Source organism: Stegostoma tigrinum, chromosome 21, assembly GCF_030684315.1.
Source record: "Stegostoma tigrinum isolate sSteTig4 chromosome 21, sSteTig4.hap1, whole genome shotgun sequence".
Taxonomy (NCBI): domain Eukaryota; kingdom Metazoa; phylum Chordata; class Chondrichthyes; order Orectolobiformes; family Stegostomatidae; genus Stegostoma; species Stegostoma tigrinum.
In genome coordinates, this window is record NC_081374.1 from 22,280,618 (window position 1) to 22,298,346 (window position 17,729).

At 39.6% G+C, this 17,729-nt stretch overlaps 1 protein-coding gene across 4 annotated transcripts in view; it reads left to right on the forward strand.

The window, feature by feature from the left end:
- The window catches only part of celsr2 (cadherin, EGF LAG seven-pass G-type receptor 2), a 303,561-nt gene that overhangs the window by 269,626 nt on the left and 16,206 nt on the right, over positions 1-17,729 (forward strand). For all 4 annotated transcript variants that reach the window (XM_048553018.2, XM_048553017.2, XM_048553019.2 and 1 more), the window contains exons 20-25: positions 1,219-1,362; positions 4,579-4,747; positions 4,890-5,057; positions 9,102-9,228; positions 12,153-12,353; positions 15,394-15,568. In XM_048553018.2, coding sequence (XP_048408975.1) covers positions 1,219-1,362; positions 4,579-4,747; positions 4,890-5,057; positions 9,102-9,228; positions 12,153-12,353; positions 15,394-15,568 — 984 coding nt within the window. The remainder of the gene's footprint in view (positions 1-1,218; positions 1,363-4,578; positions 4,748-4,889; positions 5,058-9,101; positions 9,229-12,152; positions 12,354-15,393; positions 15,569-17,729) is intronic.

Here is a 17,729-nt window from a genome sequence, read left to right on the forward strand (position 1 = left end):
CTACCTCCCCACTATACTCTCCTCTCCACCTATCTTCTCCTCTGTCTATCTTCGGTCTGCCTCCCCCTCTCTCCCTATTTATTTCAGAACCCTCTCCCCATCCCCCTCTCTGATGAAGGGTCCAGGCCTGAAACGTCAGCTTTTGTGCTCCTGAGATGCTGCTTGGCTTCCTGTGTTCAAAGAAGACTATATCTTTTGTTTTGTGTAAGTTATTTACTCCTGATAGCCATCTGGTGAAGAACAAAAATCTGAGCCATTCTTTATGTGACGTAAATGTATTTGTGAAATGAAACATGACAAGTGCCTATCCTCTGACTGCACTGAAAGTGTCTCTGTACATGTAGCCATCCAATCAATGTTCTCCACCTGTATATGTTTAATCTCAATTCATAAAGTTAATATTCAAAATTGACACTCAACCAGATGATATTGAGGACCAGCTTCAATAATTTAAGGATACATCACAATATAATTTAAGTGTTGGCATAAAGCAATTTAACTTTAATGCTACAGGGGCATCCTTCTCAGAAGGGCTGCTTGCCAAAATATGATTATAACACTGAAATCCTAGTTTTCTGAGTCCACTGTTTACAAATGCAGAACTGTAGATTTACCCCTAGTGACTGCTGTATCTGCAGCAATTGAAACTCCTTGACAGCAGTAGAAAATTTCAGTGTAAATGCACCTAAAGTTACTTCATTGAAATTATGGAGTTTGGGTTTGAGTTGAGTTCTTACCCTGCTCACTGGATGCTCAGTGAAGAACAACATTAATAATGTTAATATAGATCGATCTTAACATGTTCCTGAGCCAAGTGTAAAAGTAAGTGTTATCATTGAGAATAAAGAGAGTGGAGTCATTATAATTAATGGATAGTTGATTGGCAGAGTGTGCTGGCTGACTGCATGATACAACTAATGCAGAGCATCCTGCATTTTCAGCAAAACCTGGTAAGGTGAGGATGCAACATACTTGCTGCTATTCTCTATCCCTCTGGCATTTGGCCTGGTACAATATTAGACAGACAGTTTGCATAATCAGGTCAGTAAGCTATTTTCCAACCACTACTGATCTCTTCGATGCAGGAAGCCCAAACTAAAATCTAACATCATGAGTGAGCGTACGACTCTAGTTTCCCTGCTCTTTTTCCTCAGCTTTTAATTTTGGGGCAGATTATATCTGAACATCAAAAGATAATTGCAGTCTTTTTTCCTCCAGTGATTTCAGTAGATCGTCTTCACAAAATGAACTTCTCTGGAGTGAAACTTCCACGATATGACTTCATCCGAGGAGAGAAACCCGAAGACTTGGACACCATTGCCATCCTTCCAGAGACTATCTTTACACCTGCAGAAACTAAAGGTAGGAACATTTTCTGTTAAGAAGTAGAATAATAAGCTAATAATTTGTGAAGGCAGTATTTCTGACTCCACTATTCCCCGCTATTTTCACAAATACAGTGGGGCAGAAGGACATAGACAGGTAGTATCCTATCAAGGAGGCAGGAATGATGAGGAAGGGTTGGGCATTGGATGAGGCTGGGAGTGGAGTTTCAAAATCTCCCCACTTCAGCCCAAGTCCAACCCTCCCTCTGATCTCCACCTCCTTGACCTGACACTATCTGCCCATCTTCTCTTCCACCTCTCTGCCCATCCATCCCACTGACCAATCCCCATTACTCCTACCTATATCCACCTGTTACCATCCTTCCTATCTTACCCCAGACCCACCCATCTTTCCTCTATTTATTTCCCAGTTCCCTTCCTCTTCCTCAGTCCTCATGATGGATCGAGGCCTGAAACATCAACTCTCTTGCTTCTCAGATGCTGCCTGACCTGCTGTGTTCCTATAGCTCTGCATTGTATTGGCTTTGACTTCAGCATCTGCAGTTCTTGCTATCCCCTGCTATCTTTCCGGTCTCTGGTCATGTTGGGAAGAGTGACAAAATTTGTTGGTAATATTTCTAAGCATTAGCTTCACCAACAAAATGATTTGCTGTGTTTTAAATAAAATGCAAATGATTCCCCCTCCCATCCACTCACCAACCAATCAAACACTCCTACTAAAGCAAATAAATTCACAATCCCTACCATGTAATATAACACTAATTTACCAGCTGAACAACAATGATTAAATCTCAAAAGTAACCAATAGGTTATAACAAACTTCGGATTGTCAAAAGGAGGACAACTTAAAAAAAAACAAATATATATATATATATATATATATATATATACACAATGGTAAAATTTCTTTGAGTAATAATGATTCTATTTTCACTGATCTGTGACCCCAGATAAATCTAATGGGACTGAATTTTGATAGGGCTAGTTCTGCTCCACCACTGTTCACCATTAGATACTCTGATCCCACATATCAAATGAGATTTTCTTTGAGCTCATGACAGTGGATTGTGAAAAATGCCAAGGAAATTCATCTTCTGATGAATTTATTCTGTCTACTACAAAATCAATACCTACAGGGTGTTAGTTGTTTCTTTGCCTTATAATAACACAATATTGTTCCATGACGACCCAATTGCTTTTTACATAAGAATAAGACCCAAAGTATGTTTATATGTAGCCTCAAAGCTCTGGCAATTGATGTTAACTCGTGTGTTCCTATGTTTTCTGTCACTAGGATTTTAATGCTTTTAAAATTACTATCATCATCACCACCCTCTATATGCCCAATTTATAAGGCAGAAAATTATTCAATGAATCACAAAATATCATTGGTCATAATGTGTGCTGATGAAGTAAGAGTACATATCAATTTTTTTTTGTATTTAAATACCCTCTGTCAAAACGTAATAGTTTCTAGCAGGCCCAAAGATAAAAATCATGGGTTCCGTTCCAACTCCTGGCCCCAAGTCCCAGTCCCTGACCCAAGCATGAGAATGCCAATGTGAATCTGAGCCCAGGACTAGAGTCTGCTGACAATGTTAATATTGTACTGTATGAAGTAAGGCTGCCTATTTGTCATAGTAAACTCACACAGGCAGCAATGTGATGGTGATTAGGTGCTTGTTTTACTGAAGTCGATTGAGGGATAATACTAGTCAGACCATTAGGTTATTATTTTACTCCCTTATCCCACAAAATATTGCCTTGAAACTTTTTCACTCACCTGGGAGGGGAAAGAGAGACTCCGTTTAATGTCCCATTCAAAATACAGCACGTCTGATAATTACCATATGTACTCAAATAAAAGTCAATCTCATGTAAAAATCAAACCCCTATTATGGCCAAAAAATCTTGAATTTTCCATATATCTCTCTCAATATCTTATAACTCGTGTTTACTTCTGGGTTACACACAATGCATGTGCGTAGCTGCCAAGCAATAAACAATGCAACTTGGATGCTATTTTTGTTTCATCACTCGCCAACACAAAGCTGCTAAAGTAAATTTGTGCAGTATGTTTTACTATGAAAAGAGATTAGTTAATCCCATTGGCTGTTTTGCAAAGCAGGGTGATGCCAACAGCACAGGCTGAAATCCCACACTGGTTGAGATTGCCATGAAGGACTCTCCTTCTCAACCTCTCCCCTCGCCAGAGTCTTGGTGGAACTTAGGTTAAATCACCGCAGTTGTCTGTGTCAAAGGAGAGAGCAGTTCTGTGGTCCTGTAGGCCCATGGTAACTTTACCTTAACCATTAGTATGAGCAGTGAAATCATGGGGGAAGATTTTATAGGATGGCACAAGGCAACTAAAAACTGGGATGCCTGACCATATCCCTCCATTAGGGCATTTCACTGATGGCTGACGAGGGAATGAACAGGCCTTACAGCACAAGGAAGCAAGAAGCTAGTTTGATTACGTAAAGCATTAATGTGGCCACGTTTTGTCAATGGCAGATTGAAGCCAGACCTCTTTTTTTTCCACATGGGAAGGCCCCCGGCTGAATGAGGACCTCCTCCCAGCAGTAACCCAGGGTGATTGTTTTTCAAACAAAGTCCTCAAGCTCCCAGTGATGTCTTCCATGGGGCCTCTTTTCCATCCAGAGTGTCATTACGTTTTTAAAATTTTTTAGGGTAACATTACGGGACTGGAAGCTAAGCTGGTGGCATCTTATTTATGAGCTTCTACCTGTAAAAATTAAGGAGGGAAAGTCTTGTTGACAAGCTCAGTGTGTTGCCAGCACACTTTTCCACCTGATCTGTGCACCTCACTGCCTTCAGCAAAACCAGGCCCTACCTGCCCAGCAGCAACATCCAGTACTCACTTTACTAAACCACGCTTGGATTAACATTGCCGGATAACACTGTTGTAAAGCCATTGCAACTTCATGGGGCGAGCACAGATAAGTTAGAAAATCACAAAGCAAAACTTTGTTCTCATTCGTTAGTAAGGAAGCATTGAAATGAGGGAAACCTGTATTATGATATTATTCAACGCAATCTATTTAACTGAGTGCCAGTAGCAATTCCTGGCACCAAATTATAAAGCAAATTAGAAAACCCAGTGGACAAGAGTTCAGTATTTATGGTTCAACCAGTATTTCTTATGGAAGTGTTTGACTCCAATAGCAGTTATAAGGAAGCATAAACTTGTTTTATATGGTTTCTTTACCAGAAAATCCCAAAGTGCCAACCTCCTCATCTGAAGATGAAAGCGCAGCTCCAAACAGAAAACGGAGGCAGTCTGATTCAAATGGGCAGGATGCCATTGTTAGTATAATTATCTACTGGACACTGGGACAGCTTTTACCAGAACATTATGATCCTGACAAAAGAAGTCTAAGGTAAGCCTTAATGGGGATAGAAATTAAGTAAGTAGCTTTCCAGATGAGCCCTCCAACCCCACATTAGTAAAGCATTGTAGCAAAGGTAGAAATAAAACTAATTTGTTAATTCAGTTTCTGAATTGATTTCTGTCTCTCTCAGGGTTCCTAAGCGACCTGTCATTAACAGCCCCATAGTGAGTGTTGCAGTCCATGACAATGATGAGTTACTTCAGCACCAGCTGGAAAAGCCAATCAGAGTGCAGTACAGGCTTTTTGAAGCTGAAGAACGATCCAAGCCAATTTGTGTCTTTTGGAACCATTCCATCCCGTAAGACCTCTCATTCATTATTTGTAGACCTGATTTTCTCAGGGAAAAGGATGGAGAATGTCTGTTAAGTCCACTCACAGCAAGCGTGGATGTATGAACAACAGCTCGGCTGTCTGGTAACAGCAGAAATGGTCAGCCTGGTCTTTTGAAGGGATGATTGATCTTTCTTAACACAGAGGCAGTTTTCCAAGCTCCAACTGTGTACTACAAGAACTCAGCCTAGTTAAATAAATCTTTTCTGCCTCTTTGATTTAAAAAAAACACTCATTTCTTCCAGGGGTCAGATAAAAGATGGAATTTTCTATTTTAAAATTCCTGAGTGCTGCATTCTCGCACAGTTTCAGTGATCTGATTTTGAAATGCATATTGGACAAATGGAAAGGGATCAGTCTGACCCAAATAATTGCCCAAAGAACAGTTACAAATTTACTGTAAAAATCTGACAGGATATCACCATCCTGAGTCTACTTGTATAACACTTACCATTTGCTGAACACTGTTTCATTCCAATATCAACTCTCCTTCACTGAAGGTAGTAGTTGATGCACTGTAGCTCTCTGGGCTACACTAGCTCTTTGTCACCTCTTCCAGGGAACCATTGTCAAACTGGGGTGGCATTGTGGCTCAGTGCTGCCTCACAGCGCCTGGGACTTGGGTCCAATTCCACCCTCAGGTGACTGTCTGTGTGGAGTTTGCACATTCTCCCCGTGTCTGCGTGGGTTTCCATCAGGTGCTCCAGTTTCCTCCCACAGTGCAGGTTAGGTGGATTGTCTTTTATAATTACTTTCAACAATTTACCCACAACCGAAGAAAGTCTCACAGGTCTGTGGTTCCCTGGATTCTGCTTACAGCCTTTCTTAAACAAAGGTACAACATTAGCCGCCCTCCAGTCATCAGGCACCTCACCTGTAGTTATAGATAATGCAAATATTTCTGCAAGGGGTCTCTCAACTTCCTCCCTTACTACCCACAACATTCTTGGATATGTTAGACCAGGTCCTGGAGATTTATCCACCTTTATATTCTCTAAGACATTCCAAACTTCCTCTTCTCTAATGTGAACTATTTTTGAAACTTCAAAATTTATCTCTCTGCGTTCTCTAGACACCATTTCTTACCCCACAGTAAAAACTGACACGAAATATTTATTTGGTATCTCTCCCATCTCCTGGGGTTCAACACAAAGACAACCCTCTCTCTATAGGCCCGAAACGTCAGCTTTTGTGCTCCTGAGATGCTGCTTGGCCCGCTGTGTTCATCCAGCCTCACATTTTATTACCTCTCTCTAGTTACCCTCTTGCTCTTAATATATTTGTAGAACCTCGTTGGATTATCCTTAACTTTATCTGCCAATGCTATTTTATGTCCCCTCTTTGCTTTCTTGATTTCTCTCTTAACAATGTCCCTTCACTGTTTATATTGATTAAGAGATTCAATTGAACCAAGTTGTCTGTATCGAAAAAAAGATTCTCATTTATTCTTGACTAGAATCTCAAAATCTTTATTCATCCACTGTTGCTTAATCTTACCAGCCTTACCCTGCATTCTGACAGGAACAAAATGCCACTGAACTCTCAACATCACACTCTTGAATGCCTCCCACTTGTTAGTCTACTCCAATCAACTTTTGAACATTCTTGTGTTATACCATTAAAATTTGCCTTACTCCATTTAAAAAGTTTAACGTTTATGGAAGGCTTGCCCATTTCCAAAACCATTTTGAAACTAATAGAATTATGATCGCTAGACCCACTTTTGCTTCAGTCACCTGCCCTGCCTTATTACCCAAAAGAAGGTCTGGCTTTGCTCTTTTTCTCATAGGGGCATCCACATATTGATAAAGAAAATTTTCTTGAGCACATTTGACAAATTCTTCACCATCCAAATCTTTAACACTGTGGTAGCCCCAGTCAATGTTTGGAAAATTAAATCTCCCCATTATTGTGACCCTATTATGCCTACTATATCTGAGAGCTGCCAAAGTATTTGTTTTTCAATTTCCCTCTTTCTGTTGGGGGGGGCATATCGTATAATCCCATCAAGATGATCTTTCCTTACTTATTTGTAATTTCTAACTATATATTTTCACTGGGCAATTTTTCAGAAATTTCTTCCTTAGTTACAGCACTAATGTATTCCTTAAACAAAATGCCATCACTCCCCCACCCATGCCACTCCCCCTCCCAGTGCCACCACCACCACTACCTCCACTTTCTTGCCTCTGTTTATTTTCTTCCTCTAGCGTCTAAAACCTGGTACATGAAGCCGCCTGTCTGGCCCATCTCTCAGCCAAGTTTCTGTAATAGCTATGTGTCCCAATCCCATGTTCTTAAACAAGTCCTGAGTTCATCATGCATGCCTGTAAGAACACTTGCATTGAAATAAATGCAGCTTAGTTCTTCAGAGTTACTACATACTCTGACTCTGTCTTGTCTTTTCTAATTGACATTCTCTCCTCACATTCAGAACCTATGCCATCAATCCTTCCATTGACACTGCTACTCAGAATTCCTCCACTCACCTTCTCTATCAGTGTAAAGTCTCCCTTCATGTTAGACTCACCCTTTTTGAACAGGTCTTTTTCTATCCCAAAAGACATTCCAATTTTCCAATAACCTGAACAACACACCAGCTCTTCAGCCATTGATTTATCTCCTTTACTGGTTTGATCTTTCCCTCGTTTGAGTTTAGCATTCGGAGAAAACCAGATAATACCACTTCTAAAAACCAGATAATACCACTTCTAAGGTTTTACTTTTTAATCTTCTTCCTAATCTCTTAAATTCGCTCTCTGCTGCTTTAATCTTTTCTCTAAAAATGTCATTCCTATTAATGTGTACAATAATTTCTGGCTTCTCAATCTCACTTCTAACAATATGCTTGGAACATTTAGAAACACCCTGAATTCTAACACCAGGAAAGCAACTAACTGTCGTAAATTTATGCTCAAAGCCACAGAATTGCCTCTCTATGCCACTGACAGGAGAATCCCCAATAACAATAATTCTATTAAGTCTTGTTAAACGCTGCCTAACATAAGAATCATTCCAAGTGTCCAATAACTGACTGATCCTTCCATTTTCTGCAGAGAGGCTATCCCCTTCAACTGTGATAGAAGAATAGCCAAAGGAAACTTCTGAACTACCTTCTTAACTTTCCTGACAGTGACCCATTTATCTGACTGATCCTGCTCGGCAATAACTTTTCTAAATCTACTAGCCATCTCACTCTGTACCTCATATATGGCCTTAATCACATGTACTGCAGTGGTTCATGATAGTGGCTCACTGTCATATTAATATGGGCAATAAATCCTGATTGCCCTATCAATCTCTCTGCACAATCATTGGAAATAGAAAAAAACATTGGCTATGTGATCAATTTGTTTGACAAGACATAAGCCTTTGGTCACTATTGAAAGCTTCTCCTAACTCATGGTGAGGACATAATCATTGCAAGAAATTTTACTGCAAGGGCAAAATAACATCACAGAATAGTTTTAATTGATTTTCATAGGGCACACAAACAAAATACAAAAACAAATACAAGAGCACTTGCTTAAAATTATGGTACCAAAGTTACGAATAGGATAGAAATTGTACAGGTGTGGTTCAACATTTTCTTTCTATTCATTTTAAAATGAGGTATAGGTAATGAACTAACAGGAAGTACCATTTTTTATTTATCTGCGGGATATAATGTTGCTGACATGGCCAGTGTTTATTGCCGATCTTGAATTGCTGTTGAGAAAGTGTGGTGAGCTGTTGTTTTGAATCATTCCACTCTGTGTACTGTGCTGCTAGGGAGTGGATGCTGGGATTTTGACTGAGCAATAGTGAAGGAATGGTGTTATAGTTCCAAGTCGTGTGGTTTGGTAGGGAGTCTGCAGTGTATTATCTTTAGCATAAGATCTCAAACTACTTCTAAGTTGCTTTACAAATGCTGTCTTGGATTTGATCTGGAAATATATTATGTGACACACACATTTATTAACTTACTTTTATATGGCCCCTTCTTTTCATTCTCTGGTCTGTACTTGTGCAGTGTCGGTGGAACCGGAGGCTGGTCGTCAAAAGGATGTGAATTAGTCTTCAGGAACGAGACCCATATCAGTTGCCAGTGTAATCATTTGACAAGCTTTGCTGTTCTGATGGACATTTCTAGACGAGAGGTAAGTCAGTCTCTTAGGAGAAAAGTATCACCCTTTTTCACTTCTGATTGCTGTTCCAGCCTTTCTCGCATTGAATGGAATAATTAAGCAAGAACCTGAAGTCTGCGACACATTAGCAATATAACAGAATCTGTTGTTGTATAATAATAACATAGCATTTAGTTTCTCATAAGCAGATTGTATGCTTCTTTACGTAACATGAGTATTTAAACTTAAGTTGATTGTACCCACTCTCCTGTACTTTTTGTTTGTTTGATTTACTTTGTAGAGTAATTCCCTCCTTTCTGCCATTCAGAGTCTACAGTTGGCCTGAAGTGCATATGAATGTCATTGAGATATAGATGTGGGTGACGCAGCCTCTGCCAGTTTAAAATGTGGCCTGAGTGTTATAGTCTTTTTTTGATTTCTTGAGAAACTGCAGCAAGGTACCATGGCTGCTTGTTCAAATGCCCCTACAATTGAAAAATATAAAAGAAAACAGGACTAATGAGAAAATAATTAAATGACATTAACCTTCAGTTTTAAAAGCTAGAAGCATTAAACAAAGAGGAAAGATCAAGGAAAGAAAGTTGGAATTTGCACATGTATACCTTTTTTGACATCCTGTCAGGTATATGCAAACTCCCACAAACAGCAATACAATAAATTACAAGGTTTATCTGTTCTAGTGATGTAAGTTCAAGGACAAGTTTTAGCCAGGAAACCTACTTAGATTTTCTTTAAATAAAGATCATTTGTATCCACATGAGTTGACAGATGGGGCCAAAGTTTTACATTTTACATGATAGTGCACAGCAGTGCCTGCTATCTGTTGTCAGTACCACACTGAAGTGTTAGCCTGCATTAGTCCAGAAGGCTCTGGGATGGAGCTTGAACCAACAACCTCACAATTCGACAGCCAGTGTGTCACCACCAAACCATGACCAGGAGATATTTTGGTTTGAGTGTTGTGTAAAAGAATTATTTAAAGTAGATGTGTTGATCCATTTGGGCCAGGATTTAGAAGATGAAAAAAAAACCCCTGAAAATTATTGGATTGCTGAATATGTTGGTCTTTCTTGGCACCTGATTTTCTTTAATCAATATTATTTTACTATTTTGTTAAGCAAATACCCTATGAATATTTGTTGAACAAGGTTTATAATTATTTTAGATCCCTAACTGCAGTTTTGGCACTTGTAAAGAACTGACATTGCCACCAGTGATGTCCACCATCTGGTCAGTGCACTGAATTAACATGGCTCATGTAGCCCCTGTTTAATTTGTAATGAGTCATGTTAAAGTAAAACAACAGTCAAGCTTTCAACTTAAAATGTAAAACGAGTTTATTGCAAATTATTACTGAACATTTCTTAGGGATACAAAGAGATGGACGTATTACCTGAGGTTGCACAGGACGTTGGTGAGGCCTCTTCTGGAGTACTGTGTCCACTTAGGGGCTCCGTGCTACAGGAAGGCTGAAGAGGGTTCAGAAGAGATTTACCAGGATCTTGCCAGAGATGGAGGGTTTGAGTTATAACGAAAAGCTGGATAGGCTGGGACTTCCTTCACCAGATCGCAGGAGGTTTAGAGGTGACCTGATAGAGGTTTATAAAATAATGAGGGGTATAGATAAGGTGTTTTCCCAAAGGTATTTCAAGACTAGAGAGTATGTTTTTAAGGTGAGGAGATAAAGATTTAAAAATTGAGGGGCTTTTATTTTACACAGAGAGTGGTTTGTGTATGAATAAACTCCCAGAAGTAGTGGTACAGTCACAACGTTTAAAAGACATTTCGATCAGTACGTGATTAAGAAATGTTTGGAGGGATATGGGCCAAATGCACGCAGGTGGGACTAATTTAGTTTGAGATTATCATCAGCATGAACTGCTTAAACCAAAGGGTCTGTTTCCACACTGTATGACTCTATTAACAAAGTAAAGTAGCAAGATTAAAACAGATACAGACAAGACAAAAAGAACATTTGATAGGAAGAAAGCCCCCAAGGCCTCTGATGTATAATTTTGGGGGACAGTGCTTCTTGTCCTTTTTACCAAGGTTAAAACTTTTAAGTCAGATTCAACAGTTGCAGTGACTTCTGTAGTTGGGCGGTTGTGATTTTCTTATGCAGCTAGATTTCTGCAGGATGGCAGATTTTAAGAGACAGCTGGTTCTGCAGGCATGGTACTTTCATCTATTTGATTACAAAACACTACAAGTGGTTTGAGATGTCATTTCTATTTTCTTCCAAAAGATTCAAAATGCATCTTTCTTTGTCTGAGTAGCTTGCCTTCATTGGCTCATTCTTAGCTGCAAAAACAAAGTCAAATCTCATCAAAGGCAGTGGCATTCTGGAGACAGCTCTTCTCGCATTTGTGTTTTCTCAGTTTTCATTCTGGTCAATGACCAATTTACAATTGCACGATGAGTCAACGATCTATGTTAACTCCTTGCTGAGAGTTTTTGTGCATCTGTAAACACATTTGATGTCTCTCTATAGTCTACATTGCAGCTTGAAGTTGTATAGTCAGGTGATTGTACTAGCTTTGTTTTTATTTTCTTGTCTAGTAATACATTAACTTTTTTTTTAACAATAAGTGTAGCCTTTCATGGATTTTTCTGGAAATTGCCAGAGCATGACCATACAATCATAACAGCAGTCAAATCACTAGATATCATATGTATTGTATGGATCTTCCAAATGTTAATATGCATGGGTTACAGGTGAATTCAAAACAATTTTTATGGTGCAAAGCAGTTAAATACCTTGTATACTGTGCCGTAATAAAAGCATGAACAATATTTGTGAAGTCTTCTTACAGCTAGTGATTACAAATTGTCTAATGCAGTTGCTAATAAGATTCCAGGAGCTGCAAGTATAGCACTTATAATTATTGCATTATGATACTACAGTAAGAATCTTATTTCTACAATTCTCCCCTCAGAATGGTGAAATTCTACCTCTGAAGCTGGTCACATACTCCACTGTAGCTGTCTCACTCAGTCCTTTGCTGCTGTCCTTCTTGATACTCCTGTTTCTACGGACCCTTCGTTCAAACCAGCACAGCATCAGTAAAAACATGGTAGTTGCTCTCTTCTTGTCTGAACTCATCTTTGTCCTTGGAATTAACCAAGCTGATAACCCAGTAAGTGTTACGGGAACTGTCTCTACGGGAATCTACTAAATGTACGGGATGTGGGGATAATTTGACCAACATCAAGTTCATGTCCTTCAATCAATGACACTGGATAAAGTCAGTGGCATTTTGTAATAGAAGTTAAAATGTATGCACCCAAAAGTTTTGGCACATCATTGTGCAACACTATAAAGCAGATCGGTGGTAGAATCTTTATCAAATGGATTTAACTGCAATAATCTAAGGCTAGTCCTCACAAGATTGCTGTTTACACTTTGTACATGGGGTTTGAATCCTGCCCAGGCAGATGGTGGAATCTGAACTCAATAAAATCTGAAATTAATCATGACCATGAATTCATTGCTGATTGTCAGAAAATCTCATCTGGTTCACTAATGTCCTTGAGAGAAGGAAACTGCCATCCTCATCTGGTCTGACCTCCAGACCCAAGGCAATGTTGTTGAGTCTGAACTGCTCTCTGGGATAGTGAAGACCGATGATAACTGCTGGGTTTGCCAGTGACACCCAGATCCCATGAATGATTTTAAAAAATGTCAAATTGTGTCAGCGTGACCACCTTGACTCAGTGGTAATATGTTCTTTTTGTTCATTCATTGTCTTGCTTGTAAGACCAGTATTAATTGCCCATCCCTAATATCTCAGGGGCAGTTAAGATTCTATCACGTTGTTGTAGTTCTGGAATCACATGTAGACCAGACAAATCAAGGACAGCAGATTTTCTTGCCGAAAGGATAGTTGTAAATCAGATAGGTTTTTACAGCAATCGATGGCAATTACACACTTGCCTTTAGCTGTTGATTTATTGCTGATTTTTTTAAAATTCAAATTTCACCTTGTGCCATGGTGGATTCAAATTCATGTTTCTAAAACATTAGTCTGGCTTCTTAGTTACCAGACATTACACTACTGCCTCCACTGAGACCTTGGTATTGGGTCTAATTGCACATGTTGTAGGAGTTCCCACTGCTCACTAACCTGTGAAAATGAGAGCCTAGTTTACTTATTCCTTTCTAAAATAAAATGATGAGATGTAAAAAAGGCTATTTAATTGCCTTTACCTAGAATCTCTGAGGAAGTGCTTCTGTTTTTCCTTTTATTTTTCCTAAACCTGACTTGGAATTACTTAAAGTTTAAGTTTCAGCAATGTAATTATATGATCAAGCTAGTGTTGTGTCATAGCTAAATTCTCATTCCTTATATGCAAATTTAATGACCATAATTATAGTGCTTCATAAGTGTTTGAAATATTATATTTGTTACAATTTAAGATAAATAAATATTAGGATTTAGTGTTAAATATTAATAATTTCTGTAACCTTTCGAATTGTGGCTTTAAGGTTATAAACTGTACAATGGCGCCCTCTTGTGGTATATTTAACGAACTGCCGTAATAGAAATTACAGAATTGGAAAATAAAACTTGGCCACAGAACTTCAATTAATATTTTCCAACCATCCATTCCATTTTCAGCCATTCTCATACATAAAGGCAATAAATTATATTACTTATTTCATATAATGTCATAACAGAAAAAGAAAAAATCTGTCAACTGTTGGTAAGATAGACTGGTATTGCAGGCAGTCCAGAGAAGATTCAGTAGGTTGATTCTGAGTATGGAGGGATTTTCTTATGTGAAGTAGTGGGTAAGTTGGGTTTGTACTCTTTGGAGTTCAGAAGAAAGATAGATCTTATTGATGCAGTGGTACTATCCACATCTCTGAGCCAACAGGCATGGGTTCAAGTCCCCATCTGCTCCAGAAGAATGTAATAACACGCCTGAACAAATCAATTAGTAAATGCCCATAGGATTCTTATGGGGCTTGAGAGGATAGATGTAGAGAGGTAATTTCCTCTTTTGGGAGAGACTAGGTCCAGAGGCAGCAATCAGAGTAAGGAGCTGCCAATTTAAGACAAGAGATGAGGGGAATTTTTACCCCTCGCGGGGGTGGGGGCTATTGAATCTGTGGAATTCTTTTATGCAAAGGGCTGCCTAGGCTGGGTCATTAATTATATTCAAAGCTGTGATAGACATATTTCTAATCATTGTGGGAAAAAGTTATAGGGGAAAGGCTGGAAAGTGGAGTTGAGGAATATCAGATCAATTATGATCCCATTAAATGACAGAGCAGACTTGGTTGGCCGGCTGGGGGTCACTTGAGGACCATTGACCAGAAACTGAATTGGACTAGCCAAATAAATGTTGTGGCTAGAACAGGTCAAAGGTTTGGAATTCTGCAGTGAATATCTTGCCATTTCAATTCTTAAAAGTTGTCCAACATTAAGAGTACACAAGCCATGAATATGATAAAATGCTACGTACTTATCTGGTTGGGTGTAGCACCAACAACACTCAAGAACTCAATGCCATCTAGGACAAAGCAGCCTGAGTGATTAACACGCCATTTACCATGTTCAGCATTCACTCCATCCATATAAATGATGTACACAGGCAGCAGCATTTATCATCAACAAGGTGCAATGCAACAACTTGCTAAGGCTCCCTTAACACAACCATCCAAGCCAAGCCTTCGTCTACCACCTACAAAAGGCCAAGGCACTAGATGTATGCACCACTACTTGCAAGCTCCCCTGCTCGCCACTCACTATCCTGGCTTGGAATATATTACTGTTGCTTCACTCTGTCTGGGTCAAAAATACTGGAACTTTGTGAATGTCCCTACATCACAGAGGCTGCAGCAGATCAAAAAGGTGGCTCACTACCTGTTTCTCGAGGGGCATTAGGATGGTCAATAATACCGGCCCAACCAGCAAAGCCAACATCCCATGAAAGAGTTTATTTTAAAATATGAGTCAGAAAGGAGTTCTTGATAAGTTTTGAAGAAGAGGAGTGAGAGGAGCTTTGTGTGGAGCAGTAAGATTGTCATAGACCAGTTTGCCAAGTATGCCATTGCTATACTGTAAACATTATGCAACTTGCAGTGCACAGATGTCCACCCACTTGTACTGAAAAACTCTAACTGATATCTAATGAATGCATTGCATTTGTCCTTTCTCTTGCCATTCACAGTTTGTTTGCACTGTGGTCGCCATTCTGCTCCATTTCTTCTACATGTGCACCTTTGCCTGGATGTTCTTGGAAGGGCTTCACATTTACCGCATGTTGACAGAAGTTCGTGATATCAACTATGGCCCCATGAGGTTCTACTACATGGTTGGCTGGGGTGTTCCTGCCTTCATCACAGGTATTTGTTCTTTGCAGTCGGTTGGAAATGAGGACTTTGTTTTCATTTTTGAGCTAGATGCATTGCATATAGAATACAGACACCCATTTTCCAAGTTGTCTTCAGTAATAGACCAAAGCTCCTAAAGGTTTGTGGCTAAGAAGAACTATGATTTGTCTTCTAGTGCAGGAAAAATTCCATGTATATTTTGTCATTTTGTTATACATTTCCACTAGAACAAAGAACAGTACAACACAGGATCAGGCCCTTTGGCCGTCCAAGACTGCACTGCAACATTTTGCCCTTCCATGCTAAAACTGCCTTCACTTAGAGTATCCATGTCTCTCTATTCCCTTTGTATTCATGTATTCATCCAGGTGCTTCTTGAATGCTGCTCTTGTGTCACCTTCTACCACCTCCTCTGGCAGCACACTCCAGGCACTCACCACCCTTTGTGTGAAAAACTACCTTGCACATCTCTTTTGAACTTCCCCCACCTCATGCCTTGAACCTATGGCCCCTAGTAATTGACCCCTCCACTCTGGGAAACAGCCTCGTACTTTCCACTTTATCTATGCCATTCACAATCTTATAAACTTCTATCAAGACGCCCCTCAACCTCCTGCATTCCTCTGAAAATAAACTGAATCTAGCCAACCTTTCTTCATAGATAAAATTCCCTATATCAGGCAACATTCTGGTAAACCTTTTCTATACCTTCTCCAAAGTATTCTCATCCTTCTGGTAGTGTGGTGACCAGACTGTACTCAATATTCCAGGTGTGGCCTAACTAAATTTCAATAAAGCTGCAGCATAGCCTGTTTATTCTTGTACTCACTGCCCCTTCCAATGAAGGCAAGCATGCTATAGACCTTTTCTTTCTATCCTTTCTACCTGTGCTGCTACCTTCATCAATCTGTGCACCTACACACCTAGATCCCTCTGCATATCAATACTCCTAAGGGTTCTGCCATTCACTGTATAATTTCCACCTGTACTTGACCTTCCAAAATGCATCATCTCACAATTGTCTGTATTAAACTCTGTCTGCCATATTCCTGCCCATTCCTCCAACTGATCTATATCCTGTTGTATCCTCTGACAATTGTCCTCATTATCCACAACTCCACCAATCTTTTTATCACCCGCAAACTTACAAATTAGACCAGCTATATTTTCCTGCAAATCACTTATGTTGATCACGAACGGCAGAGGTCCCAGCACTGATCCCTGTGGAATGTCACTAGTCACAGCCCTCAATTCCGAAATGCATCCTTCCACCGCTACCCTCTCTCTCCTAATGACTAATTCAGTTCTGTATTCATCTTTCCAGCATTCCTCTGATACCGTGTGACTTCACCTTTTTTACCAGTCTGCCATGAGGAACCTTGTCAAAGGCTTTACTGAAGCCCATATAGACAACACCAACTGCTTTACCCTCATCAATCATCTTCGTCACTTCCTCAAAAAGCTCGATTTAAGTTAATGAGGCGTGACATCCCCCGCACGAAACCATGATGTTTTTCACTGAACAGTCTATTTGCTTCTAAATGCATATGGATCTTGTGCCTGAGAATCTTTTTCAATAATTTTCCTACCACCAACATGAGACTCACAGGCTTGTAATTTCCAGGAACTTTCCTGCTACCCTTCTTAAGCAATAGGACATTTGCTATTCTAAATTACTATATAGGATGCAGCATAAGCCAATTAGTCTGCAGAATGGTTTAGGATCACAGAATGCTGTCAGCATATTAGGACATTATTAGGCCCATCATATCCTTGCCATCCCTCTAAGATTGACTCTGCTGGTATCAGTCTCCTTTTCCTGATAGCCCCACAATTGCTATCTGTTTAAAAAATGATCCAGTTCCCTTATGAAAGCCACAATTTAATCTGTTTCCACATCTCAGATAGTGCATTCTAGATCCTAACTACTTGCTGCATGTCACCCTTGATGCTTTTGCCATTCGCCTTAATGTTCTGTTGATCTCCATCCTTCAACGAATGGAAAGTTTCTCTCTGTCCAATGTTGAGCCTCTTCATGATTTTGAACACCTTTTCAAAGTCATCTTTCAGCTTTCTCTTAAGAAAACAGTTCTGCGTTGCCAATCCATCGTTGTAACTGATATCTGTCATCCCTGGAATCATTCTCATAAATATTACTGTTTCCTCTTTGAAG